The 27,349-nt window shown below is 39.7% G+C and overlaps 1 protein-coding gene across 2 annotated transcripts; it reads left to right on the top strand.

Annotated features, from left to right (window-relative positions):
• Positions 1–3,397: 3,397 nt before the first annotated feature.
• Positions 3,398–27,349, top strand: PHKG1 (phosphorylase kinase catalytic subunit gamma 1). Of its 2 annotated transcripts, XM_034420975.3 has the most exons (10): positions 3,398–3,551; positions 6,633–6,769; positions 7,986–8,161; positions 11,507–11,561; positions 16,664–16,729; positions 18,671–18,834; positions 20,758–20,848; positions 22,372–22,525; positions 22,846–22,971; positions 26,450–27,349. In XM_034420975.3, exons 2-10 carry the CDS (start codon positions 6,687–6,689, stop codon positions 26,699–26,701), a joined length of 1,167 nt encoding a protein of 388 aa, XP_034276866.1. In that variant the 5' UTR covers positions 3,398–3,551; positions 6,633–6,686; the 3' UTR covers positions 26,702–27,349. The 2 variants fall into 2 exon arrangements, with proteins under 2 accessions (XP_034276866.1, XP_060549137.1); XM_060693154.2 differs by lacking the exon at positions 22,846–22,971 and having other exon boundaries at positions 3,421–3,551; positions 26,450–26,836.

The raw sequence follows: 27,349 nt of genomic DNA, 5'->3' as shown, positions 1-27,349 counted from the left end.
GAGGTTTTAAATTCCTTTTGATAAATAATGATGACTGAAAACAGGAGGCATGGGATGCATTACTTTATCTGTAAGTTAAGAATTTGTTTTCTTAATTTATTGTTAAGAATGCACAATATTATAAAATGCAACATCTACTGACATTTTTCCTGGACAGTTGGGCTCAATCCACATTTTGCAACTTGGAGAGAGAGAATTGTTTATTTAGTCCATTTTTGAGGCTGTTCACAAATGGACAGCTAACAAGGGTTAAAGAAATTTCAAAGACGAAAAACACATCAGGTGTGTCTGAGGAAGTGCTACTATCCAGATCCAAAAGTGGAAAAAATAAATCATGGGGGTGATTTAGGGGGTGAGGGGAGTCAATCCAGACACCATACCATTTAATGTCAAGTGTCAAGATGATCTTCCCCCTCCGCATCATCTGCTAACAGACTCAACTGCAAAATATTTCTTAATATTTCTGTAACATTTCCACAAGTTATCAACAAGGTGTCATAAAATTCAGCACTGATCCCCACATTTCTTGAGCAAACTATCTTTCAGGAACATTCCATGGTTGAAGCAATACATTCAGTCACTATTCTGAAAAAGCAACAAGGGCATTTCAAGTGACCTTTCAAGTCTCACTTCATGAATTCAGTACAGAGTCATGGCAATTGATACAGTATTTGAATTTGTATAAAAGTTACCACTTGCACGGTACACATTCTCCCTTTCAATCTTCTAAACTCACTGCTGGGAAATTCTGGGAACTCGAGACTATATCTGAAAAGTGCCTGTTTTAAGGAAAATGGCAATAAATAATTGACTTTGGGATACTAAATTGATCTTATGTAAAATAATAGGCAACAGCAACAAGATGAATTAGGATGTCATTTTTAAAACTGAATTTGCTTGATTGTCAAAAAAGGTTAACTAGCCACAATCCTATAAATTTCAAAACAAATAGCTGTAATGGACCATCAAAAGTCTTAAATAACATTCAAACACATCTACTTCTGTATTTCTATTCATCATTTTGGGTTGCACATAAATCCCAGTGATATCCTAGGGGGAACAAAACTGGGTAGCTGAAGCTCAATACTTTATTGATAAACTGCCTGTTAATCCAGAAAAAAAGGTACATTGGGAATAAGAAACATTCTGGGGACTAAAATGGTGACCAGAAGAGTCTTCATTACTTTGTCTTTTGTTAAGAGTGTGAAGAGTGATAACCTATCATGGGTAAATTCTGTTGCCTTTCAGAATGTCTCATTAAATGCCAATGCTTCAAAACAATACCTTTGACACAAGACCACATGTTCCACCTATTTTTATGTAATGAAGCGACCACCTCTTCATTAATTCACTTCTATAATACCTTCTCAACTAAATGTAATTTCCAGAGAAAACTTCAGCCTCAGAAATATGCTGAAATATACAGATAATTTTTATATTTTAATTTTAGAACTGGATAAACCAGTGTTTTTCAAACTTGGCAGTTTTAAGATGTATAGACACTAATTTCCAGCTGGCTGGGAGAATTCTGAGACCTGAAGTCCATATATTTTAAAGTTGCCAAGTTTGAAAAATGAGAAACACTTTTCCCCCCCCAAATATTAGATAATTTACTATGTAAATGCATAGATCTAATTTGTAAGCCAGATCATACAGAAATAACATCTGTTAGAGACGTATGAGTCAAACGACAGCTACATCTATGTACTTAAAATACTCAATTTATCTGGACCCTCAAACCTTACAGTGGTCAGAAATTTAAATTTTTGTACATAGCTCAGATCATAATTATTGCATTACAATACTCACATTTACTTTTATGAAGCAGTGATCTAACAGAAAATATGAAGGAGATGTTGGATTATCTTTACACATTTAAATTTTCCTTGGAATTGTCAATACTATTCCTGTTTGCCAATCAACTTTACTGAATGATATGAGGAACAAATCTAAATTTTATGAGTTATGTATACAGGTTTGTCCCTGACTTACCACCACAGTGGAGCCCAAAATTTCTGTTGCTGAGACATAATTAAGTGAATTTTGCCTCATTTTATGAGGTTTCTTGCCACAGTTGTTACATGAATCACTGCATTTGTTAAGTTAGTAATAAAGTTGTTGAATGAATCTAGCTTCCCCATTGATTTTGCTTGTCAGAAGGTTGATCACATGACCCTGGGACACTGCAAACATCATAAATATGAGTCAGTTGCCAAGCATCTGAATTTTGATCATGTGACCATGGAAATGCCGCAACAGTCATTAGTATGGAAAACAGCATAAGTCACTTTTTAAAGTGCTGTTTTAACTTTGAACAATCACTAAACGAACTGTGGCTAAGTTGAGGACTACCTATATTAAATGTACATGGCTTTGTCTAAATTTGCATCATATTGCCCTTTTAAACCTTTCATATTTTAGTCTGCTCTTCATAGTCTTCTAGGAAACCGTGTATAAAATATTAAAGGTGGTCATTACTGCAGATGATATTTAGCAGCCCCCCTGATTTCTAAAATTTCACTTGGCACCGTTAGATACAACATTCTGAGTTTCTCAGATCGGATGCCATCTACATACTGTAAATGACTATGGGCATAGCCAGCAAGGCCAGCTGGTGCCCAGAGAAGAAAATACTGAAGCCACACAGCTCTGAAAACCTTCAGTAGGCACCCCACCCCACCCGACAACAGCTTTCCAAAAATTATCGCCCAATTGCAATTTTTATTTAATTGATTATGAGCCATCAAGTCAATGTTGACTCTCAGCAAACGACATAAATTTTCTCCAGGATTAAATTTTTAATCTGCATTCTCAGCTGCCCCCAAATGTGCCCCTTAAGATACAAGGCATTATATAGAAGTTAATTAATGAAGAGGTGGTTGCTTCAGTACATAAAAATAGGTGGAACATGTGGTCTCGTGCGTCAACGGTATTGTTTTGAATCATGAGACAAACGGAAAGACAACAGAATTTATCCAGGGTAGGTTATCACTCTTCACACTCTTTAACAAAAGGCAAACTAATGAGGTCACCATTTTAAGAATTTAAATGTGCCACTTAGGGTCAACTGCATTTTCAGACACCCCCAAATGTTCCCTCTTAAAAAAGCAAAAAATTAATCCTGTAGCACTTCATATGTCCTGCCTTGTGGAATCACATTATGCATGCATTCCAGATTAAGTTCCTAGTTCTTGTTTCCTTGGAAAAGAAATCCCTGCTTGTCCTTTCATTCATGGGAGCGCTGTTGGTTGTTGAAGAATTCCTTCACCTCAAAGAGGGTCACTCCAGCCTAAGCAGAGAGGGAGCTGAGCGTGCAAACTGGAGGACTTGGAACAATTCTCGAGTTGCACTGCGATTTTTATTTTTGGCAATGCAGCCGCCACAGCGTTAGTGATCCACAACAAATTAAAACAGAAAGCGAGACCCTGCTATGCGGTTTAATTACTGGCCATCAAATAACACGGGGAATTCTTTCTCAAAGTGGGCTTTGAGATTGGATCTGCGGGGTTACTCTTGGTTAGAAGATACCGATTGTGCAAATGACGTTTAGGGTAAGTAATCATGTCTTTTATCAAGAAATTGGTCTTCTTTAGCAAATTAAATTATGCAACTCTGTAAGGGTATTAATTGAGTTGGAGATACATACAGGGAAATAAGGCTAAGTTTGAGTTTGGGTTTAGCACTATATTAAAGATAAGGGTAGATAGAACCAGTGGTGGGATTCAGCCAGTTCGCACCACTTCGGAAGAACCGGTTGTTAACTTTCTGAGCAGTTTGACAAACTGGTTGTTGGAAGAAATCATTAGGGCAGAGAACCGGTTGTTAAATTACTTGAATCCCACCACTGGATAGAACCTGTAGAAAAAGGTAGCATTTTCCATTCCGGGGCTTTCAGAGTATATCTTCAAGGCTTTTAGAATGCAAGACAAAGATTTTGATCTTATAGTCTGCTTTCCAGGGAAACTCGAAATGTCTTAAAATCCCCAATTACAGTGAGGGAAAAAAGTATTTGATCCCCTGCTGATTTTGTACGTTTGCCCACTGACAAAGAAATGATCAGTCTGTAATTTTAATAGTAGGTTTATTTTGACAGTGAGAGATAGAATAACAACCAAAAAAAAAAATCCAGAAAAACGCATTTCCAAAAAAATTATAAATTGATTTGCATTTTAATGGGTGAAATAAGTATTTGTATTGCTTTTACAAGTAAATCACTTCCCTACAATTAGCAATCAGAAAGAGGAAAATAATTGGGGTATGCCTCAAACTAATTAATACACACTATACTACATCTGAACTAAATCACAGTACTATTCAGATCCAGATTACATGTGTCCTTTATTTAAAACAACCTATTTTAAGTAATAACTAATGTATGTCATGATTTCAAGGAGATCCATGTGTAAAACCAGCTCCCCACAGGCTGTATATACAAATAGGTGTATATATACAGTATATAAGGAAATTGCTTCAGCTTTATGCTTTACCCCTCTATCTTGGCTTTCCTTCTACGACCATGGAGAAATTAGATTATGGCAAGTCAACATTTTCCACACTGAATCCTCATTATTTGTGGTGTGTTTCAATTTAGACATTTGTTAGACAATGTTAGACAATGTCTAACAAATTTAGACAAATGTTGACTTGCCATAATTTTTAAAAATATCTTATTTATAGAGCAGTGTAAATACATTTATTTAAGAAAATTGTAAGTTTATGACTCCAGTCTGTGTACATGTGTGAAACACAATTGAACAGAAAGAACAAAATGTCATAAGGGAAAAGAACTACAATCATATCCATATTCATAATCAATCAGTAGAAGGGATTCAATTACCATCATTTCAGGAGGAAAATGCCAAGTGTTTCAGTTGAATAGAATAGAATAGAATAGAATAGAATAGAATAGAATAGAATAGAATAGAATAGAATAGAATAGAATAGAATAGAATAGAAGAGTTGGAAGGGACCTTGGAGGTCTTCTAGTCCAACCCACTGCTTAGGCAGGAAACCCTACACCACTTCAGACAAATGATTATCCAACATCATCTTAAAAATTTCCAGTATTGGAGCATTCACAACTTCTGAAGGCAAGTTGTTCTACTTATTAATTGTTCTAACTGTCAGAAAATTTCTCCTTAGTTCTAAGTTGCTTCTTTCCTTGATTAGTTTCCACCCATTGCTTCTTGTTCTACCCTCAGGTGCTTTGGAGAATAATTTGACTCCCTCTTCTTTGTGGCAGCCCCTGAGATATTGGAACACTGCTATCATGTCTCCCCTAGTCCTAATAAGACTAATAAGAGTTGGAGCCATCATATTGTTGGGGGGGGGGAGGGGAAGGCTAATTCTGAAGAACACCAGCTGACATAATTTAATGACAGAAGAAGGGTTACTATATTGGGTAGTTTTGCAGTATAAATGTTGAGATGATGATGGAAGCCAGTCAGGAAAATAGAAAGGGCTCTTTCCCATGGCCAAGTTAAACATGCATTTCAATTTTGCAAAGACGTTTTGGAGCAAGTGCATTCAAAAAAATGAATAGTGCTAAACCTGTGTTTAAAAGCAGACTGAACAATGGCTGACAAGCATAGAGGTATTTGCTGGAGATGAAATGAAGGCAACATTATGAGGATGGAGTAGAAAATAAAGATAAGTTGGTACCATGGTTAAATGCAAGAGAGGGAAGGCTCAAATAGGTCAAGACAACTGAATATGAACAATTTTTTTATAAAGGCTGAATTAGTCAATTTAGTGCCAGTGTATATACAGATGCCTAAGCCTGAAGTTTATGAGTCATGGTTTATTAATCAAATCACAGCAGTACATAAATCCTGCTAAGCCACAATGCCTAGATTCTGCCATTACATTTACTAAAAAAAAAAAAAGCAAACTACATTTTAGCTAAATGAAATATGTGAATCCACCAATTGCTGTTTTCATCAAGTATTTTTTATTGTGATTATTTTGACCAAAATTAAGTGAATCATGATTTATTCAGTTAACTCAATTTTATGGATTCATATGGCACAAAGAAGCTGGCAAAGCAGGAATTAGTCAGAGTCCAAAGATTTGAAAAGGAGAAGAGAAACCACTTAAATTCTGGAGCCAAGGAAGAGAAAAGAAGCTCACTTGATTCTGTGTTCTGCAATAAGCAGATCTTCTGCTTAAATAGGATCCTTTTTGGTCAGCAATAAATCAATTTATCTACCATACTCTGCCCTTAACTAGTTCATGAATTTGTGGAATGAAATAATTACCTTCACGTCTCTGTGAAATCTGACGAATGGGCTCCGTTAGCATATATTCCAAATAGGTTTTAGGTCTAAAAATATTCTGACAGTCATTTCTATAATTTTGCATATCAATCTAGAACAGTATTTCTCAACCTCAGCAACTTTAAGATTTGTGGAGTTCAATTCCCAGAATTGGATGCTGGCTGGAGAATTCTGGGAGTTGAAGTCCATACAATTTGAAGCTCCTGAGTTTGAGAAACACTGTTCTAGAATTGCACAAAGGAAGCTAACCCTTACAGAATATTTATCGCGAGCAGCATAATATGAAAAACTTTGCTGTAACTATAAATAGGAGAAAAATTACTTGGAGATGTGGGTTTTTTTCTGTTTCTGTTGCAGCATTTTGTCATCTTAGAATAATTTTTTGGAAGGCTCCTAAAAAAGAAGGCCAAAATGACCAAAACTGAAGAACTGCCAGAGAGCCATACTTCTGAAGAGTTTTATGAAAAATATGAACCTAAGGAAATCTTGGGAAGGTAAATATTTGAAAGTAGATGCTATCGTAATAGGTAATTTGCTATGTAACTCTCAAAACAAAAACAAAAATGCATTTGTTCCTTTAACTGACATTTCCAATTTCAACACAATCAATTCAGAACATAGCAAATTAATCTGAATATATTTCAAACAATTTAATTATAAGAACATTATTGAAAATAATGAATTGTGAAACTTCAGCTCCCTGAAAAAGGAGGATAGGTAGCAGGGGTGAGTTCTACTTATCTTTACTACCGGTTCGTAACGGGATCGCGTGCGTGCCTTGCTTCTGCGCATGAGGGGCAGTGGGCAGGGCCTCCCGCCTGTTTTACTACTACTGGTTCTTGCGAACCGGTCCAAACCGGGGGCAACCCACCACTGGTAGGTAGGTATATAGTCAAAGCATTTAAGTAAATATTGAAGAAAAGTACTGTTTTTTAAACCTTTCAAAAACATGGTAATGGATGGAGCTGGCTATATAATTTTTCTTCAAAAGAGACTTGCAGAGAATTGTGGCTACCATTGAACAGAAAATCTGAAAACAATCTACCTACCACAGTTTAGATTATAATTCCTACAATACAGATGTTATTTGCTTTTGAGCAGCCTATAACTATATATAAATTTGGTAGTCTTTCTTCATATTCCCTGATACTGAATACATGGGGTCAGTGGTGGGTTTCAGATTATGTTACTATTGGTTTGCTGCGCGCCCGCGCGCACAGTTCGGACATGTGCCTGCCTTCCACACATGCACCTAGCCTTCTACACAAGCGCTTTGCTCACACATGTGCCTTCCACGATGTGCCCGGCCTCAAAAACATGCCTAAATAGGATGGCATAGAGCCCACCCCCACCCACGATTTCCGCTACCGGTTCAAGCAAACTGGTCTGAACTGGCTCAAACCGGCTAAATACCACCTCTGCATGGGGTGGAATAACTGCATTTCATGCTGTAGCTTTCATATTTCAGTTAAGATCTTTTGCTATTTTCTGAAGACAATGCCTACAAGCATTTGTGATGCAGTAGCATTTCCAATAACTACCAATTTTAATAAAAGAAACAATTATCCTTGCTTCTCCTTTCACAACATGAATGAACAAAGTAACCCAGCCTTTTAGAGATCTGCATCTGTGTGTGAGTTTGATTCTCTCCCTCCCTCTAATTCTCCCTCCCTCTCTCTAAGGTTTCTTTTGTGTGGACTGTCTTTTCAGAGGTGTAAGCAGTGTTGTCCGTCGATGCATTCATAAAGTCACTCGACAAGAATACGCTGTTAAAATTATAGACATCACAGCTGGAAAACTCTCCCCACAAGAAGTTCAGGAGCTGAGAGAAGCCACTCTGAAAGAAATCAACATCCTCCAGAAAGTGTCTGGACATCCTAACATTAGTAAGTTAGATTTTGCTTCCAAATCACCCTAGTGCAGGGGTCAACAATCCGTGGCTCTGGAGCCACATGTGGCTCTTTCATCCCTCTGCTGTGGCTCCATTGCCGGTCAGCTCCACAATTGATAGGGCTTTTGGTTAGGATAGGTAGAGGAAAAAGGATGCCACACTAGGAGGAAACGCTATAGTGGGGGAACCAGACTTCCGGTCAGCAGAGGAAAAAGGATGCCGCACTAGGAGGAGACTCTATGATGGGGGAACCGGACTTCCGGTTGGCTCCAGAATTGAATGGGGGACTTCTGGTTAGGACCTTTGTGGCTCTTTGAGTGTTTAAGGTAGCTGACCCGTGCCCTAGTGGTACCAGAGCCTTAAACAATCAAATTGAAACTACTATTGGCTGGGTTTGCATGACATGCCTAACCATCCCCTTCTTAATATATCTTACAAACAGAGTGATTATATGCTATTTAGAACATAAAGCATATGTTCCATTGTCTAGAAAGAACCTTTGGAGATCTCCTAGTCCAACCCCCAATGGTATAAGAGAGCTTATACCATTACGGACAAATGGCTGTCCAATCTCTTCTAGAAAACCTCCAGTGATGGAATACCCACAAGTTCTGGAGGCATTCCACTGATTAGTAGTTTTAACTGTCAGGATTTTTTTCCTTAGTTCCAGATTGGATCTTTCCTTGATAAGTTTCCATCTGTTGCTTCTTATCCTGCCCTCAGGTGCTTTGGAGAATAAATTGATCCCTCTTCCGTGTGACAGCCCTTCAAGTATTGGAAGATTTGACTATTATGCCACCCCTAGTCCTTCTCTTCGTTAGATTAGACATACTTAGTTCCCACAGCAGTTCATCATATGGTTTAGCCCCTTGACCAGGGGTGTCAAACTCGCGGCCCGCGGGCCAGATGCGTTACATGCTGGCCCTGCTCCCGCCTGGTTTAGTGAAGGGGAGCAAAGTCCCAATACGTCACATGATGACGCGAGTTTGACACCCTGCTCAATATTCTTACAAATATATTTCTAATTTTGGTAGCCTCTACTAATTTTTAAACAATTGAGAATCCAAAATCCTTCTGATCAACTAGAAAACCACCCAATCTGCCATCCACTTTTATTGTTTGATGGCTGTCGATCTTTTCCATTTCAACCAGTGGTCCAGATTAGACACCCCCCCCACCGCTTCCCTTGCACTAGTTGGGATGGTGTATTTTCAATTTGCTGATGAATTAGCATTATTATTGCAGGATATAATTTCAGGAGGAAGAGTTTATGTTTGGAAAACATAAAAATAAAGTGGTATTTACAAGACCGCCTTCTGCTACCAATAGCCTCCCACCGGCCAATTCGCTCCCACAGAGAGGGGCTCCTCCAGGTGCTGTCAGCCAAGTAATGTCATCTGGCTCTCCCCCAGGGGGAGAGCCTTCTCTGTGGGGGCTCCTGCCCTATGGAAAGAACTGCCCCCCGAGATGCGGAGGATTCCCGACTTACGCATCTTCCGCTGGGCCCTCAAGACGCTTTTATTCCAACAAGCCGGGCTGGCCTAATTTTTTAATTTTTTAATCGTTAACTCTTAATTTTTAAATGTCCAAAATGGGTAGTTTATTTTAATTAGATATGGGCCAAATTATTTAATATTTCTTAAATTGTTTTTTAAATTTTATATCTGTGTGTTTTATTCTGGCTGTACACCACCCTGAGTCCTTCTGGAAGAAGAGCGGTATATATATATAAATAAATAAATAAATAAATAAAAAGAGTATCCAGTTAGCTACAGTATTGCTAAATGTCAATGGAGATTCTCAGTCATTCAGGTCATGGTTGTCCCAAAGGTGCTTTTTCAAAAGGCAACTGGACTTTTTTGGTTTTTTTCTTGAAAACGTTTTGCTTCTCATCCAAGAAGATACTTCAGTTCTGAAGAACTGAAGAAACTTCTGGGATGAAAAGTCAAATGCTTTCTTTCAAAGAAAAAAAATGAAAAAAATCCCATTGCCTTTTGGAAAAAATACAGTATTGCTACTTTCTAGTACGGAAAGCTATGACCAAATTTATCATCCCTGGGTTGTTTGTAAGAAATCATTGGCATCTTCTGGCCTGGAAAGAATCCCAAACATTCCTACACAGACATAGATGACAAGATCATATTAATATGTCTTTGTATTTTTCCTTTGAATTTGCTCCCATCCTTGCTGGGTTGATCCTTACGTCTACAATGCAAGTTATGTCATATGTATTTATTACAGCACTAATATTTCTAGCCTGCTCTGCCCCCAAAGGCATAGAGAGGCATACACAGAAAAACCAGAGGTCTAAAAATAACTGAACAAGAAACAATATTTATTATAATGGCATCGCCCCACATTTAACATCTTCCAGTCAAGTTTTGATATCATGGAATCATCATCCTCATAAATAAATAAATAACAAATGAACAGGCATTTTGTTCATAGCATGCCCCAGGGAGCAGTCGTTGAAAATAAGAAAATCGGATTCAGTGACGTTGCTACACCCAGTGATGTTAGGACTGAGGAAAAGCAAACTGGAAAAAAAAAATTACAAAATCCCAGGATTTGTAGATTGAAGTTGAATGCTTTATTTTAAAAAAATCTGCCGTTATATACCAATCATAATTGAAAACTAAAGAACTTCCTCAGTATTGATCATTTTGAATATTGGACCTGGATACCCTGATTTTAAACAAAAAGTTACACTGCTTGGGATTGCCTCTATCCTGCTACCTTAATAATTCCTAAGTTTTTGGTTAGAAGTTCAATTATTAAGTCTTCATCAGTCTTTGACTGTGAATCTAATTGTAGATTACTCGTATAATGATAATCACAAATGTCTTCTCCCCCAATACAGAGAAAATGAGACAGTAACAATTCACACGGAGATTCTTATGCATGTCTATTGAGAAATAAATCTTTATTGTATTTGCAAAGCACCATCATGGTTTAACAATTGCTTGTTGAATAAACTGTCATTGATTGGATCCACCCATCTTCTTAAGACATAAACCAAATAAATCATAATGGCTTGGCAATACAAGATTTCACAAGGTTCAGAGTCTACTGTTTTTCAAAACCAGAGATTTTAGAAAGTCACTAGTTATCAAAGTGGAGAATGCTGGGATAGGTGAACTAATGGCCCAGATCAGGGTAAAACAATCTCAGAGATGCCTAGCTGAAGATCCAGGGCACACTGGAGGAAAGGCAGAACAGTGTGTGGGATTGTGCAATGAAGCCAGGGGTCTGTGCTTCAGTACCTTCCCATTCTTGCTTAGTATTAAAGAAAATTTGTAATGTTATTTCACATTCCTAAAATATCTCATTTTATTTCCAGTCCAGCTGAAGGACAGCTTTGAATCTCACACCTTTTTCTTCCTGGTGTTTGATTTGTAAGTACCAAAGTTCTTTTTTGGGGGAGGTGGAAGTGTCAAATGTATTCTCCTTTAAAAAGTGACTTTTTTAGGCTGGATGATTGCCTTGTGCTTTCTACGTTCCTGGGAAGCAGTTTGAGAACTGTAGCTAGGAAAGTGATGTCAACCATCATATGTTGGCCAGCTTGACTTAGCAGATGGATCATCTGTGTGGAAATATACTCCTTGAGGCAGGGGTGAAATTTACTTACCTTCCCTACCAGTTCGTAAATGTGCACGCGCCGTGCATACGCAGAGGCTTAAAATCGTTGCAAAAAAGCGACGTCATGACATCCGCGTGGGTGGGAGGAGCCTCCCGCAGCCACTGCTACCAGTTTGCCCAAGCTGGATAGAACCAACTGAATTTCACCCCTGCCTTGAGGTAGATCAATGTACTTCTTCAGAGGACACTTCTTGATAAAGCATGTATTTACAAGTGTGGACTTTTCTATCATCAAATGCAGACTGCTAATCTGAGTGCTTTGAAAGAGGTTAAACAAATTCATCTATTTTTAGTATTATGGTCAGTTGCACAGTCAGCCAGCGGTTTAGACTAGATTTGGTATTTTTATCCATCTGTCAAGTCCTTCCCAAGGACCTGGGATAGACAGAGGTGGTTGTTCCATGGTATTAAAGGTATCATTGCAAGACAAAAGCTGTTCCAGGTAAAAGCTGCCTTTTGCAATTGACTGATGGTGTTTTTGTCAGTGCTGATATGGTGTTCAAGTGATGCTCCAAACATTTTGGGATTTGTACCCAAGGCACCTATTACCATTGGCACTATCTTTGCTTTCTTTTACCACAGTCATTCTACTTCTGATTGGAGGTCTTTCTATTTTGTGATTTTCTTCAATTTTTTTTCTTCTATTCTGCTGCCTCCATGTCCACTATCCAAACTTTCTGTCTTTCTTATTGGGGTGTTATGTGGCAGGTGTTTGTCTGTTTGAACTGTAAAGACCCACAGCACTTTAGCTTCTTCATTTTCTATTACTTTGACTATTTTTTTGGTGTTACCAGTTCTTGCTTTCAGGCAAATGGTACTTCTTGCAGATAGTCCCTTTATTATTTTTATTGAAAAGAATCATGGCTGTCCTTTTTTCCAAAACACAAAATAAGACGATGCCAATTCACCATGCAATCCTGTGCATGTTTACTCAGAAGTAAATCTTACTGGCTGTGTTTGTACATCATGCTTAATTGTGGTTTGTTTTAACCATTGCTTAGTGAATAAATCATAATTGACAGGGCTCACACATCGCGTTAAGCTACAAGTAGTCCTCGACTTATGACCACAGCTGAGCCTGAAATTTCTGTTGCTAAGTGAGACGTTTGTTAAGGAATTTTGCTCCATTTGAATACCTTTCTTGACACATTTGTTAAGTGAATCACTGCAGTTGTTAAGTTAGTAACACAGTTATTAAATGAATCTGGCTTCCCCAGTGATTTGGCTTGTCAGAAGATTGTGAAAGGTGATCTCATGACTTCAGGACACAGCAATGGTCATAAATATGAACCAGTTACCAAGAAGGACCAGGGGTGACATGATAGCAGTGTTCCAATATCTCAGGGGCTGCCACAAAGAAGAGGGAGTCAAGCTATTCTCCAAAGCACCTGAGGCAGGACAAGAGGCAATGAGTGGAAACTAATCAAGGAGAGAAGCAACTTAGAACTAAGGAGAAATTTCCTGACAGAACAATTAATCAGTGGAACAACTTGCCTCCGGAAGTTGTGAATGCTCCAACACTGGAAGTTTTTAAGAAGAGATTGGATAACCATTTGTCTGAAGTGGTGTAGGGTTTCCTGCCTAAGCAGGGAGTTGGACTAGAAGACCTCCAAGGTCCTTTCCAATTCTGTTATTCTAATATTCTATCCTAATATTCTAACATCCCAGATATGAGGTTTATCCACATTTCATACAGGAAATGTAGGGATATAAATACAGCAAGAAGCCGTTATAGCTAAGTGAAATGCCCATGTCAGGGAGCAGTCTACTTCTTAGGCAAGTAAGAGGAGAGGGTCATGCTTGCACAGTTTCTCAAAGGCCTTGGACTGCTTGATAAAGGCCACAGTGTTTAGGAGCAGGGTGACGCATGGTGACTCCAGCAAAAGACTTCTTGTGTTCTTCCCTCCAACCATATATTGTAATTTGATATCTGTACCAGCTTGTTTAACCATTTGTGAAGGTCTCTGCTGATCTCAGGGCCATCTGTACCATCCATCCACCAACCCACCCGCCCCAAAGCCACAAGGGAGTGAAGCTGCCTGCAGCTGTCCCATCTTCCTGGTCCCGTATCATTAGCCTGCTCAGATTTCCACATAACCTTTGCTAAGGTCTTGGCGGTCACAGATCTACACTATTTTTAGGCATCCTGGACTTGTGAAATACTGTCACGGATGTCTGCTTGAAACCGCTCTACCAGCATTACAGCTTCCATGCGGGGAGAATTTCCCAAACTCAAAAAGTTGTTTAAAACAGATTGTTTGAGGACTCTTGCCAATGAAAAACCTGACAGGCTGGAAGGGGATGTAACAACTTCCCTTAATATTAGAGAAGCTTGTAGAACTTTGATTTTTTAAAGCAACTTGTAATGTTGATAATAACAGCATAAATGAAATACTGTACCGTATAGAGAAGCTTGTAGAACAGTGATTTTCTTAAATTGTAAGGTAGACAATCACAGCATAAATGAAATATTTAAATCAGCCTTCCTGATTCAGGGCCCTCCAGATGAGGAGAAGGCATTTGGTGGCGCCATTTCAACTAACACATTTTAACAGAATAACAGTTGGAAGGGCCCTTGGAGGTCTTCTAGTCCAACTCCTTGCTCAGGCAGGAAACCCTATAACATTTCAGACAAATAGTTATCCAATATCTTCTTTAAAACTTCCAGTGTTGGAGCATTCACAACTTCTGGAGACAAGTTGTTCCACTAATTAATTGTTCTAACTGTCAGGAAATTTCTCCTTAGTTCTAAGTTGCTTCTGTCCTTGATTAGTTTCCACCCACTGCTTCTTGTTCTACCCTCTGGTGCTTTGGAGAATAGCTTGACTCCCTCTTCTTTGTGGCAGCCCCTGAGATATTGGAACACTGCTATCATGTCACCCCTAGTCTTTCTTTTCATTAAACTAAACATACCCAATTCCGGCAACCGTTCTTCATATGTTTTAGCCTCCAGTCCCCTAACCATCTTTGTTGTTTTTCTCTGCACTCTTTCTAGAATCTCAACATCTTTTTTTACATTGTGGCAACCAAAACGGGATGTAGTATCCAAGTATGGTCTTACTAAGGCACTATAAATTATAGGCATTATATTTTATTAAAAGGCATAATCTTTTGGGAGTTACAGTAGTGGTAGGTTTCAAATTTTTTTACTACCTGATCTGTGGGTGTGGTTTAGTGGGCGTGGCATGGCTTGGTGGGCGTGGCTTGGTAGGCATGGCAGGGGAAGGATACTATAAAATCTTCATTCCGTCCCAATCAGCTGGGACTTGGGAGGCAGAGAATAGATGGGGGCGGGGCCAGTCAGAATTTTTACTACCGGTTCTCCAAACTACTCAAAATTTCCGCTACTGGTTCTCCTGAACTGGTCAGAACCTGCTGAAACCCACCTCTGAGTTACAGCTGACATTTTCATATGCACAGAGTAATTAAATTGATATAGGATATCATTTGGGGTGGGGGGTGGGATGAAAGAGAGGAAGCAAGAAGACAGATGGTTATGGAGGTACAGTTTAGGTGTGAGGCACATTATAAGTACCTTATCAATTAACAAATGTAATACATTAAAAACCTTTTGTCTTTGTTGAGATCTTCCAAAATGGTCTGACACCTTTTGATATATAGGTAGTCCACAACTTGCAACTATTCATTAAGTAACTGTTGAAAGTTACAACAATACTGAAAAAAGACTTATGACTGGTTTTTCACATTTACAACCACTGCAGTATACCCATGGTCCTTTCATCAAAATTCAGCTGCTTGCCAGCTGGGATGTATTTATGACAGTTGTACTGTCCATGTGCTCACCATTTGTAACATTTCTAACCGGCTACTGACAAGCAAAGTCAATGGGAGAAGCCAGCTTTGCTTAATGGTCCCATGATTCACTTAACAACTGCAGTGATTTCCTTTAATGTAAATGAAGCGGGCTCTGATAGATGACCACTGGATAACTTTCTATTCACTCTATTCTAAAAAGAAATGCATCCGGTTGGAAAAAGTACAAACTCAGCCAAAATCCTTTTGGTTCCTCTAGGAGGCCTCTAAGTTGTCAGAAGAAAGGAACATTCTAATGACATACAGCTTAAAGGTTGGTTAGGTCGAGGGGATCCACATGAGTTAAAAGTTGTCTATCGTCAGAAGATGATTTGAGTCTATGCTTCAGTAATCTACAAAAAGAATTATAACTGTTTTGCAAAGAAACTCAGTAATTAGGAAATGTCAATTAAAAATGACAAATGTATATGACCATATGAATTGCTGAGTTAACAGAATCCTTTGTCTAGAAAGGTATAAAACCATTGTACCTAATTTCTGTCTTTGTTCAACGCTTCATGTACAGAGCTTTGAACCTATTGCGCAATATATAAATTGTCTCTGATTAATCCAAAAGTTGTGTTTGTCTTATTAAATCCACAACACCTTAACACCTATGGCAAGAAAGGTCATAAAACAGGACAAAATTCACATAACAACTGCAGTCGACATTTTGAGCTCAATTGTGGTCTTAAGTCTAGGACTATCTGTATTTTATTAAATTCTACAATCTCTCAGCTTTACAAATCAAGGATCAGATTCCTGATTTTTGGCTACCATAGACCTGTGTTTCTCGATCTTGGCAACTTTATTTAACCTGTGTGGATTTCAACTTCCAGGATTCTCCAGCCAGCATGTTGAAGTTGAAGTCCACTGGAGGAGTTAAAGTCCACATATTTTAAAGTTGCCAAGATCAAGAAACACTGGGATAGACAGCCACATACACAACAGAAGCAGAAGTGTTGTATTGTGGGTCCATATTTTATTTTTATATCTTTCTTCATTTTTAACATATTCTACATGTCTAAATTTTCTGCCTAAACAGGATGAAGAAAGGGGAACTATTTGATTACCTTACAGAGAAGGTGACCTTAAGTGAGAAGGAAACTAGGTGAGCTGTTTTGACTAACCTGCCAATCTCATCATCTGTCCAAACGTGGAACTTCCCTCCTCTCATATAAGGGTCTCCTGCAAGCTAGTGAAATATGTGGTGCCTTGCATAATCGATTACACAGATTAGTTGTGACTAAAATCTCATTAGTTTAGCAATCTTAATACTGTACTGTATTGCAATTCAGCTCAGGCATAGTTTGCTGCAGTGATGGCTAACCTTTTCCATGCCCAAAGTGTGTGCGCGCCCAAACCCCCCAAATTCAATGCATGTGCGGCCCCGCACATGTGTACGCCTCCCCCCCCTCACGCCCCGTGCATACCACACACCCAGTGGTGGGTTGCTCCCGGTTCTGTTCGGTTCTTGAGAACCGATAGTAAAAGCGCAGGAGGCTCCGCCCACCCGCCCGGACATCATAGGGTACAATCTGCGCATGTGCAGAAGCTTCTGCGCATGCGTGCTCGTGTGCATGCACACTCCCGTTGCAAACTGGTAGTAAAAGTAAGTAGAACCCACCCCTGCACACGCCCCCCATGCGCCCTGACCCCTGCACATGCACACACGACCCCTGCGCATGTGCAGCAGAGACCCGACAACCAGCTGGTTGGCAGGAGGCATGCGCAGATGCATGGCAGAGCTGAACTGGGGCAAGCGCTCGCGCTCCCACAGAGTGGGCACTGAGTGCCACCTGTGGCATGCGTGCCATAGGTTCACCATCATGGGCTTAGTGTATATGAAGTACTTTGAGACATATACAAAATGTTTTCTTCTCTCTACTTCACTGTTTCTCAACCTTGCTAACTTTAAGATATGTGGACTTCAACCCCCAGAATTCCTCAGCCAGCATAAGGTATTCTTGGAGTGGAAGCCCACCTATCTTAAAATTGGAAAGAATGAGAAAGACTGCTCTGTTTGCTAGCCATAAGCAACTCATTTCCATTTCCATTTAATACAGGGATTTCGAGCATTTACAAGAGGTGTTCATGGTGAAATGCTATATAGTGAGATGCTATATTGATGGATTTAGTGGTGGATGCATTAGGTGGGGGTTAAACCAGATGTTCTCCTTCTAGCCCTTACAATCTATTTAATACTTTAATTCTATGAAAACACATTATGGGATTTGTTGCATCTCTATACTGCCCTCTAGTGGTTATCTAGAATTGGGCAGGCAGCCCAGATCCAGTAGCCCTGATGCAGTGCGATCACTGCATGCCGAACTTGCACTCCGCGCAAGGTCATTAGATTTCTGCCCAGCTGAGGCACAGTAATCCACTCTGCCATGCCTATTAGCTGGGCTAAAAAATGACAAATAAAGGTAGGTATAACGCAGGGGCGGGCGGGAGGGCCCAGCTCACAGTCATAGAGAACTGGTTCACTGACGTCACATCATCACCACTACCAGCTCGTCTGAACCGGGAGCAACCCACCACTGCCGTGATGACATAATCCCCTAATGCAAATACAGTATCCTTCATTCACACCTGATGATTGTGAGATCAAAACACCTCAACCTGACATGCTCATGTGTTGGAGAACTTCAAGATATCTGAAAATTAGGGAAGACCAGCTGAAGATGATCAATGGGCAATGCCAGGAACCAAGCATGGATCCTTGGCATGGGTATAAAAAATGTCTGCCTTTTCTTCCAGATATTTGCTCATTTAAAAGAGCCGCGGTGGCGCAGTAGTTAGATTGCAGTACTGCAGGCTACTTCTGCTGACTGCCGGCTGCCTGTAATTTGGCAGATCGAATCTCACCTGAGTCAAAGTTGACTCAGTCTTCCATCTTTCCAAGGTCTGTAAAATGAGGACCCAGATTGTTGGGAGCAATGTGCTGACTCTGTAAACTGCTTAGAAAGGGCTTTAAAAGCACTGTGAAGCGGTATATAAATCTAAGTGCTATTGCTATTTAACTGATCAGATCTTTTTCTCCCTGTAGGAAAATCATGCGTGCTCTTTTGGAAGTGATTCAGTTCCTCCATGCCTTGAACATTGTCCACAGAGATCTCAAGCCAGAGAACATCCTGCTAGATGACGACATGAACATCAAACTCACTGACTTTGGCTTCTCGTGTCAGCTACAGGAAAATGAAAAACTCAAAGGTGGCCTGTCCATCTCGGGCAGAGATTTTAAGGGAGAGAGCTGTGAATTAGGGACCTGCCTGTGGCCATGAAGCTTAGGAACAGAGCTACGTAAGGAGAGACCTACCATATTTTTGGGAGTATAAGATGTACTTTCTCCCCCCTAAAAAAAGGTGAAAATTTGGGTGCATCTTATACACCGAATGTAGCCCCACCCACCCACCAACCCCCACCCTTTTGAAGCTTTTGGAGGCTGCAAACACAGCCTCTCATACGGAGAGCCTCTCAAGCAGAATTTTTTTCTCTTATTTTCCTCCCCCCAAAATAAGGTGCATCTTATATTCCAGAGCGTCTTATACTCCGAAAAATATGGTACATTGAATCAGCTTGCTCAAACAGCAGTAGCATGTTATATGAATCCAGCTATCACTATTTGCTAACCATGGATATTAAAACTTTGCATATGGCAGTGGACTTAGCCAACTGCAAATCATTAAGTAAGCCATGGAAACCTAGGGCTTAATGCAATGTGTAAATGATTTTCTACATTGACTAAGGGCACTTCTTCAGGATTCCGCACAAGGTTACGTCGTAGCCAAAAATTGAATTAGGGATATTTTACAGACAGACAATTTGCTTGATTACAGAACTATCTTTAAGTCCACTTTAGCTGCTCCAATGTTAAAGTCATGTTTTTTCTTCCTACACAGATTTTGTTGTGCATATGATCTGACAGGCTTCATTGATACAGTCGATGATGATATATTTGGAGGCTAAGATTTTAGCTCTGGTGGTCATTTTAGGTTGCTGCAATCACATCCTGTCTCCTCTTGTCTTGGGCCTGGTTATCCACAGAAATATCTGCCTGCATAATGCCAAACAATCACTGTTTCATACAAGCGAACTTGTATTAGGCTTCTTATATTCCTGGAATTATCACTCTTATGAAAGAGCATTAGATTTATGTGTTAAAAACAATGAATTTTCTCTTGGGAAAATAATAATCTTGTGCTGAACAACAGATTGAGAAAGAGCAGAATTTGGCTGTAGTCGGATCCAGATCGTAAATCCCCCTTTTTGGGCACCTTGAAGCTTTGAACAGTCAGAAAGCAATGGTCATAAATTATAGGATACCTATAATGCCCAATTCCTAAGTTTAATTGGTTTTGGCTCAAGGTTGACTCAGCCTTTCATCCTTTCAAGGTCATTAAGATAAGGACCCAGATTGTTGGGGGCAATATGCTGACCACTTAGAGAGTGGTGTAAAGCACTATGGAGCAGTGTATAAGTGCTATTGCTATGGCTATCGTTAACACTGGGATTCAGCAGGTACACACCGGTTAAATTACCCACCGCCCACTATTAAAGTGGATCCTGGGCGCTGCGCTGCAATGGAGAAACGGGCAACGGAGTGGCCAGTGCGAGGGAAGGAGAAGGCCGCTTTCCCTCTTTCTTCTCCCTGCTCCTCCTCCTTCCCTCATGCTGGCCGCTCTGTTTCCCATTTCTCCATTGCAGCGCAGCGCAGCACCCAGGATCCACTTTGATAGTGGGCGGTGGTGATAATTTAACAACCAGTTTGCCCAGGGTCAGGTTGGCTGTCGTGGGAGGCTCGTCCTGCATGTGCAGCAGAGCTGAAGGATGGGGATAGGCCACGTTTCCCATGCCAGCCAACCTGACCCTGGGCGAACCGGTTGTTAAATTATTTGAATCCCACCACTGCCTTAACCATAAGGTAGCCAACTGGATTAGGAATATCTGACATGCCAAACCACCAAGGAAAACTAAGGCTTATACATTGTGTGAATGCAGCTGTGAGTCTTTTATCTGATCTGACTGAGGCTACCCCTATTTTTTTTTTAACTCTAGGAATCCAGCAAGACTTGCATCTCCAGAAACAAGGTTACTAAAGTTTCAGTCAAAAAATTTTTATTGTTTTTCTTACAGAGATCTGTGGTACTCCTGGCTACTTGGCTCCAGAAATATTAGAATGTTCCATGGATTCAGATCATCCAGGTTATGGGAAGGAAATTGACATGTAAGCAAGATTGTGTGGCAAGTTCACTCATTATCCTAAGCCATCATTTGGGTTATTTGGGTTTAAGCAAATGGTATGTAATTTTTGGATATTCAGAGGATGTAGCTCAATTAATGATGTGTGAACATCATTAATTGTGGCTTATAGCAGTAAATCATGGCTAGGGACAACACATCTTAGAATGTGAATCCTGCTATGTTTATCCTAATGAAAAAATAAATGTAGCTTTTAGAGGAATTCACTTCATTTCCCATCCAATCTTCTATAGCACTTTTTGCCAAATTTAAGATGTCTGTATTTCAACTCCCAGAATTCCCAAGCCATCTTGCTGGCTGAGGAATTCTGGGATTTGAAGTTGCTAAAATCACAATCCTAGGCTGCATTAACAGAGAGATAGAATCAAGATCACGTGAAGTGTTAATAACAGTTTGTAATGCCCTGGCAAGACCATGCTTCGAATATTGCTTCTAATTTTGGTCACCACAATGTAAAATTTTTTTTGAGATTTTAGAAAGAGTGCAGAGAAGAGAAACAAAGTTGATTAGGGAACTGGAGGCTAAAACATATGAAGAATGGTAACGGGGACTAGGCATGGATAGTCTAGTGAAGAGAAGGACTAGGGGAGACATGATAGCAGTGTTCCAATATTTGAGGTGCTACCACAAGGAAGAGGGGGTCAACCTATTCTCCAAAGCACCTGAAGGCAGGACAAGAAGCAATGGATGGAAACTAATCAAGGAGAGAAGCAACCTAGAACTGAAGCGAAAATTCCTGATAGAATAATTAATCAGTGGAACGACTTGCCTCCAGAAATTGTGGGTGCTCGAATATAAGAGGTTTTTAAGAAGAGATTGGACAACTATTTGTCTGAAATGGTATAGGGTTTCATGCTTGAGCAGGACTAGAAGACCTCCAAGGTCCCTTCCATCTCTGTTATTCGTAAAGTTGCCACAGTTGAGAAACAATGTTCTATGGAGATGACTTTTCATCTCTATCCGTGTTATTGCTTTTTTAAAATGCCAGTTTCCCCCAAAGCAGCCTTGTCAAAAATTATGCCCTCTTAATTTGTTGGATTACACCTTGCAGCAATCCATCCAGCAATTGGTGTATTTACAGCATAAATTGGACAAAGAATAATTATTTGCTGTAAGTACCAGCATATATAATTCTGTGTAATTAACAATTACAATATATGGTATAATTGCTGTGTAAATAAGACCATAACGTCTGCTTAAATCATTACTACCTACTGAGGGCTGGAAATGAAGATAGAAAAATCTGTCTGTCCTGCTGCAACGAAGATGTTCTCCATCAACCTGCTTGTTCATCTGCAGGGAATCTTTTGAGCTGATCTGGAGAAGGCTAGTATTGTATGGTGTAGTTTAGGAAACAAATTCAGATTTGGTCAGTGAATGTTTGGTTTCCCTGTGTTTAAAATATTCTGTTGCTAAAACAACAAGAGGGCAAACATTGGTACCTTCAAAAACGTTCAATCTGCCCTTCTGACGGTTTCCTTGTTTCAGGTGGAGTGCAGGAGTCATTATGTACACCTTGCTGGCTGGATCTCCTCCTTTCTGGCACAGGAAGCAGATGCTGATGTTAAGAATGATCATGAATGGAGATTACAAATTTGGGTCTCCAGAGTGGGATGACCAATCAGATACAGTCAAAGACTTGGTAGGTAACTTTCACCTGGATGGATCCAGAGGCTCTTGGAGAAAAATAAAGGAGAAAAGTGCAGGATAGGGAAAGATAAAACTAATTGGAACACCTGATGATTAAGAAATTGACCCTAACATCAAAAATACAGTACTTGGGACCAATTGGAAAATGATTCCCCTTTGTTTCTTGGTGTTCGTTTTCCTGTGTAATGGGATTGTATGGGGGTTGTTTGAATAATTAGTACTAACCAGCGCTAGATCCGTTGTGTTTTTCCACTGCATTCAGAAAAGCAATGCCTCAGCTTCTGAGACCCAACTCTGTTCTTCTGCCTGCAGATTACCCACTGTTTAGTGGTGAAGCCGCAGAATCGTTACACTGTGCAGGATGCCCTTACCCACCCCTTCTTCCAGCAGTACATGGTGGAGGAAGTCCGGCACTTCAGCCCCTTCCGGAAATTCCGGGTATCCCTAATTGCAGAGAATTCTGGGAAAGGGATGGCCATTTTTCTCAGTAATAGCCAAGGAATTGGGGGGGGGAGGTGTTTAACAAAGTCAAGATGATTACAATTGAAACTGCCCTTTTTCTATGTGCCATGCATGTAAAATAGATATGGACTTAGATCGTGCAATTCCTGTCTAACATCTTAACTTTTTTGACCTGCCCCATGGATGTGTTGTTGTCTGCCAGCAGCCTGCAGAGCTGGCAGCAGAATCGGACAGTGAGGAGGCTGGGGAGGAACATGGGCCAGTCCTGGAGTCTGGGGAAGGCTTGGAGATGGGGCCAGGGCCATCTGGGAGTTATGTGCAGACTTCGGAGCCTCCAGAGTCGGACATCAGAGAGGCAGAGGAACAGGGGGAGCCTGTTCCTAGTGCGTGCATGCGCAGAGCTGCCAGAAGGCAAGAATAATTAAAACAAAAGGGGCGACTTGGGAGTAAGGCTTGGAGATGATTGGCCCCTCCCATAAGACATAAAGGAAGAGCAAAGGCACGTGGGCCTTTGCAGGAAGCAATGTTCTGGATGGTGTCGGTTTGTACTTTGAAGCTCCATTTTTGACTCTGTGTTTCCATGTGGCCTTGCCAAGATAATTAGGTCTTTGGCAGTGTGTCAAAGAAGATAAAGGTGGGTGTTTACCAGCCTTATCCAAAGGACTGTGGCAGGCTTCTGTTGGACTATTTATAAACTCTTGGTGATTCATCAGGTGCTGTGAATGAAAGGAATTCACAGCTGTTAAAATAAAAAAAAAGGTTTTGGGGATTAATTGTGTGCTTTTTACTATATCAGGAAGCCTAGGTCAGAACATAGAGCTGAGGTGGCGCAGTGGTTAGAGTGCAGTACTGCAGCTACTTCAGCTGACTGCTAGTTCAGCAGATTAGCAGATCAAATCTCACCGGCTCAAGGTTGACTCAGCCTTCCATCCTTCTGAGGTGGGTAAAATGAGGACCCAGATTGTTGGGGGCAATATGCTATTTAGTATACTGTCTTTGTGTAAGCCGCCCAGAGTCCTCGGAGAGTGGGCAGCATAGAAATACGAATAATAAATAAATAAATAAATAGGATGTGCCTGATGCTGATTCTGATGAAGGGGTCTTTTCAAGTGGGAAAGTGGAAGGCTAAGTCAGGGATTGTTTTGGTACCTGCATGCATCATGCTGCTGAGCTGCAGATCCTAACCAACAAGATTCGTTCACATAGCATGCTAAGCCATTGCACTTGCCTTAATTTTGTTTCATGGCATTGTAGAAGTTTGTGATTTATTCAGCACATGAATTAAGCTCCAGTATCTTGCTCAAAATTGGTAAATAGCAATATATTAATATAAACATACATGAATTATGTTGCCATATACAAAACAAAGCTCCTCCTGGAAAACCTGAAAGACCAGAATTAGGGACAGTGTCACAGTCAAAACCACTCTGTGGTTGCTAAGAATTAACACCAACTTGAACAAGTTGAACAATTTGTATCCATCCATCATTCCAGTGCATTCATCTCAGTCATGGGTTTGGTCCCACTTGGTTTCTGTAAAGGCAGCTATGTCATACCTGCCCTGGTGTACTATTGCTTCTAGTTCACCCTGTTTGTTCCCCAAGCTTTGACAATTTGTATATAAGCATTTAAGACCTTTATTTATTTTATTTATTTTTGTCAAGCATATATAAGATAACAGGTAAAAGTATAAACATAATTTGAATACATGAAAAGAGTAAGAGTAAAAAGGAATATTAGGATAGGGATGGTAGGCACGCTGGTGCACTTATGCCTGTCCATGGTTATGTTTCCTGCATCGCTGAATTGTTGTTTGAATTTTTCTTTCTTTTCATCACTCCCTACCTCAGGTTACCCCATAAATCTTGGGATTTATGATTGGTTTTGTGTTCTAGAGATTCTAAAGATTGGTCACCCTCCCCCTCCAATTTTAGTTTAAAGCCCTTCTTTCTTTTTTTTTGTAAAGTTTTTTTTTATTTTTTTACACAAACACACACACAAACATACAATGTATTTTTGCTGAACAGAGTATTTGGCCGGTTAACAAATTTAAACAATTTTTAGTCCTTTCAACTAAAACTACAATTTCTATACCTCCCTTTTTGCCATAACATTTATTTTCATCTATTTTATACCAATATTACCCTTCATTTTCATCTCTAATTTTGATCAAATTCCATTTTCCCTTCTATTCTCTATTAAATCCCTTCCCATTATCATCTAATTTTTATATCCATCTTCAAATTAATTAATTATGTGGTGTTAGTTATTTAATTCTTATATTAATAATAAACCCACTTATTTTATAACATACATTTCCTTAACTAATACAATCCAACATTTTAATATAAATCAATTGATTATATAGATATCTTTTTCATTTATATATGAACCAGAAGAAAAAAAAACCTGTTGAATTTAAAAATATTCTAACTATTACCCTCTAATCATATAGTTTTCCCCGTATTATTCCAAATCATCACTTAATCGTTTGTACACACACCACAGTAAACCATTAAAAACATTTCAATTACTGTATTATTCCAATTATTTTTCAATTCATTTTCACCATATGATTTAACATTATTTCTTACAATTCATCTTTCAATTCTAGTCATATACATCATATTCCTCTTTCATTTCTTTCCTTTTTTCCCTTTTCATTTTTATTTTTAACTTTTTCTTTCTCCTTTTTTCCTTTTGTGCCTTAAAATCCTGATCTCTCCTGTTTTGCCCTATATTTCCCATTGTTCCCCCTCTTTTCTTTTTTTTTTGTTTCACCACTGTTTATCCCACTATTTATCCCAGTATTATCATTTTGTATTTCAAAGTCCTACACTCTTCTATTTTGCCCTATATTTCCTGTTATTTTCCACCCTTTTTCTCTCTTTTTTATCTTTTCACCATAAATTCCTTCTTGATGGCATATAAAGAAACTAGGCTCAAATGGGGGTGAGTAATTGGTGACACAGGTTTTATGACATTCAAACCATTGTTTAGCATGTTTTAGGAATCCAGTTGTCACATTCAAAAGTAGTGCTGTTTATTTATTTGAGCCATAACATATTATGTGAATGTAGCAGCACTGATAGTCAACTGGAATTTAATGTTCTGTGTGAACCTGACTACAAATTGAGAGGTAAAGAATTGAACCAAAAGCATTCTGTATATGTAAACATAGTCTCTTTTTATTGGCAGTGGCCCATTCCTGGTGAATTAATGCATCCTTCAAACAGGGGTGTCAAACTCGCGCCGTCACGGCGGCATCACATGATGTATCGTGACTTTTTTCCCCTTTCGCTAAACCAGGCGTGGACGTGGCCAGCACGTGACACATCCGGCCCACAGGCCGGGAGTTTGACAGCCCTGCTTTTAAAAAAAAAAAAAAAAAGAATCACAAACTAATCAGATATACTTTAAAGAAGATGCCAGTCTAACAAGCGTCTCTTCTCAGGTCATCTGCCTGACGGTCCTGGCCTCAGTTCGGATCTACCTCACCTACCGCAACATCAAGCCGATCACCCAGGATGTGCTGCAGCGCGACCCTTACGGGCTGAAGCCAGTCCGCAAAATGATTGATGCTTGCGCCTTCCGGATCTATGGCCATTGGGTGAAGAAAGGACAAGTTCAAAACAGAGCTGCCCTCTTTGAAAACACTCCCAAAGTCATCCTGTTCAACTTGGCTGCCGAAGAGGAACTTCTCTGATTTCCAAAATCTCCAGGAAGAAATCAGTTGAAACAGCCTTTGGCATCTTCCTAATTGGGCTGAGCAGGGTCCCAACACATGTGCAGACTTCAACTCCCACAGTTCCCCAGCCAACAAAGATGGAAATGAAATAGCAAAGTGTAAAGCCGAATACAAACCAGAATGCCTTTTTATTAAGTGCATTATTATTATTGCTGTTGATTGCACAGTCAGCCAGATGTTTAGACTGGATCTGATACTTTTGTTTACCAGTTACAGGTAGTCTTCGACTTATAACCATTTATTTAAGCAACTGTTTGAAATAATAACAGAACTGAAAAAAGTGACTTGCAACGAGGGGTGAAATGCTCCCGGTTCAGACCAGATCGCGCGATCCGGTAGCGATGGCGGCGGGTGGTTCGGAGAACCGGTAGCAAAAATCCCTGCGCCCCCCCCCCAAAAGCCTCTGATGATCGTATGGCTCAGCTGGGATCGTCAGAACCTTTTCAAAGCATTTTTTTAACCACCTCTTCCCAGGAAGAGGTGGTTAAAAAAATGCTTTGAAAAGGCTCTGACGATCCCAGCTGTGTTCCTGATCAGCAGAGGCTTTTCAAAGCATTTTTTTTCATTTGCAGAAAAAAATGCTTTGAAAAGTTAAAAAAAAAAAAA

This window comes from Pantherophis guttatus, chromosome 1 (assembly GCF_059756535.1).
Source record: "Pantherophis guttatus breed Tessera chromosome 1, ASM5975653v1, whole genome shotgun sequence".
Classification (NCBI taxonomy): Eukaryota; Metazoa; Chordata; class Lepidosauria; order Squamata; family Colubridae; genus Pantherophis; species Pantherophis guttatus.
Note: the sequence above shows the minus strand (reverse complement) of the source record. Positions and strands in the feature narration are given on the sequence as shown.

Excerpts from the sequence above, each read along its gene's own strand:
- PHKG1 (XM_034420975.3), top strand. The coding sequence starts at position 6,687 with ATGACCAAAACTGAAGAACTGCCAGAGAGCCATACTTCTGAAGAGTTT. Across the intron at positions 6,770-7,985 it reads CCTAAGGAAATCTTGGGAAG|AGGTGTAAGCAGTGTTGTCC; the intron begins GTAAATATTTGA and ends CTGTCTTTTCAG. Across the intron at positions 8,162-11,506 it reads GTCTGGACATCCTAACATTA|TCCAGCTGAAGGACAGCTTT; the intron begins GTAAGTTAGATT and ends TTTTATTTCCAG.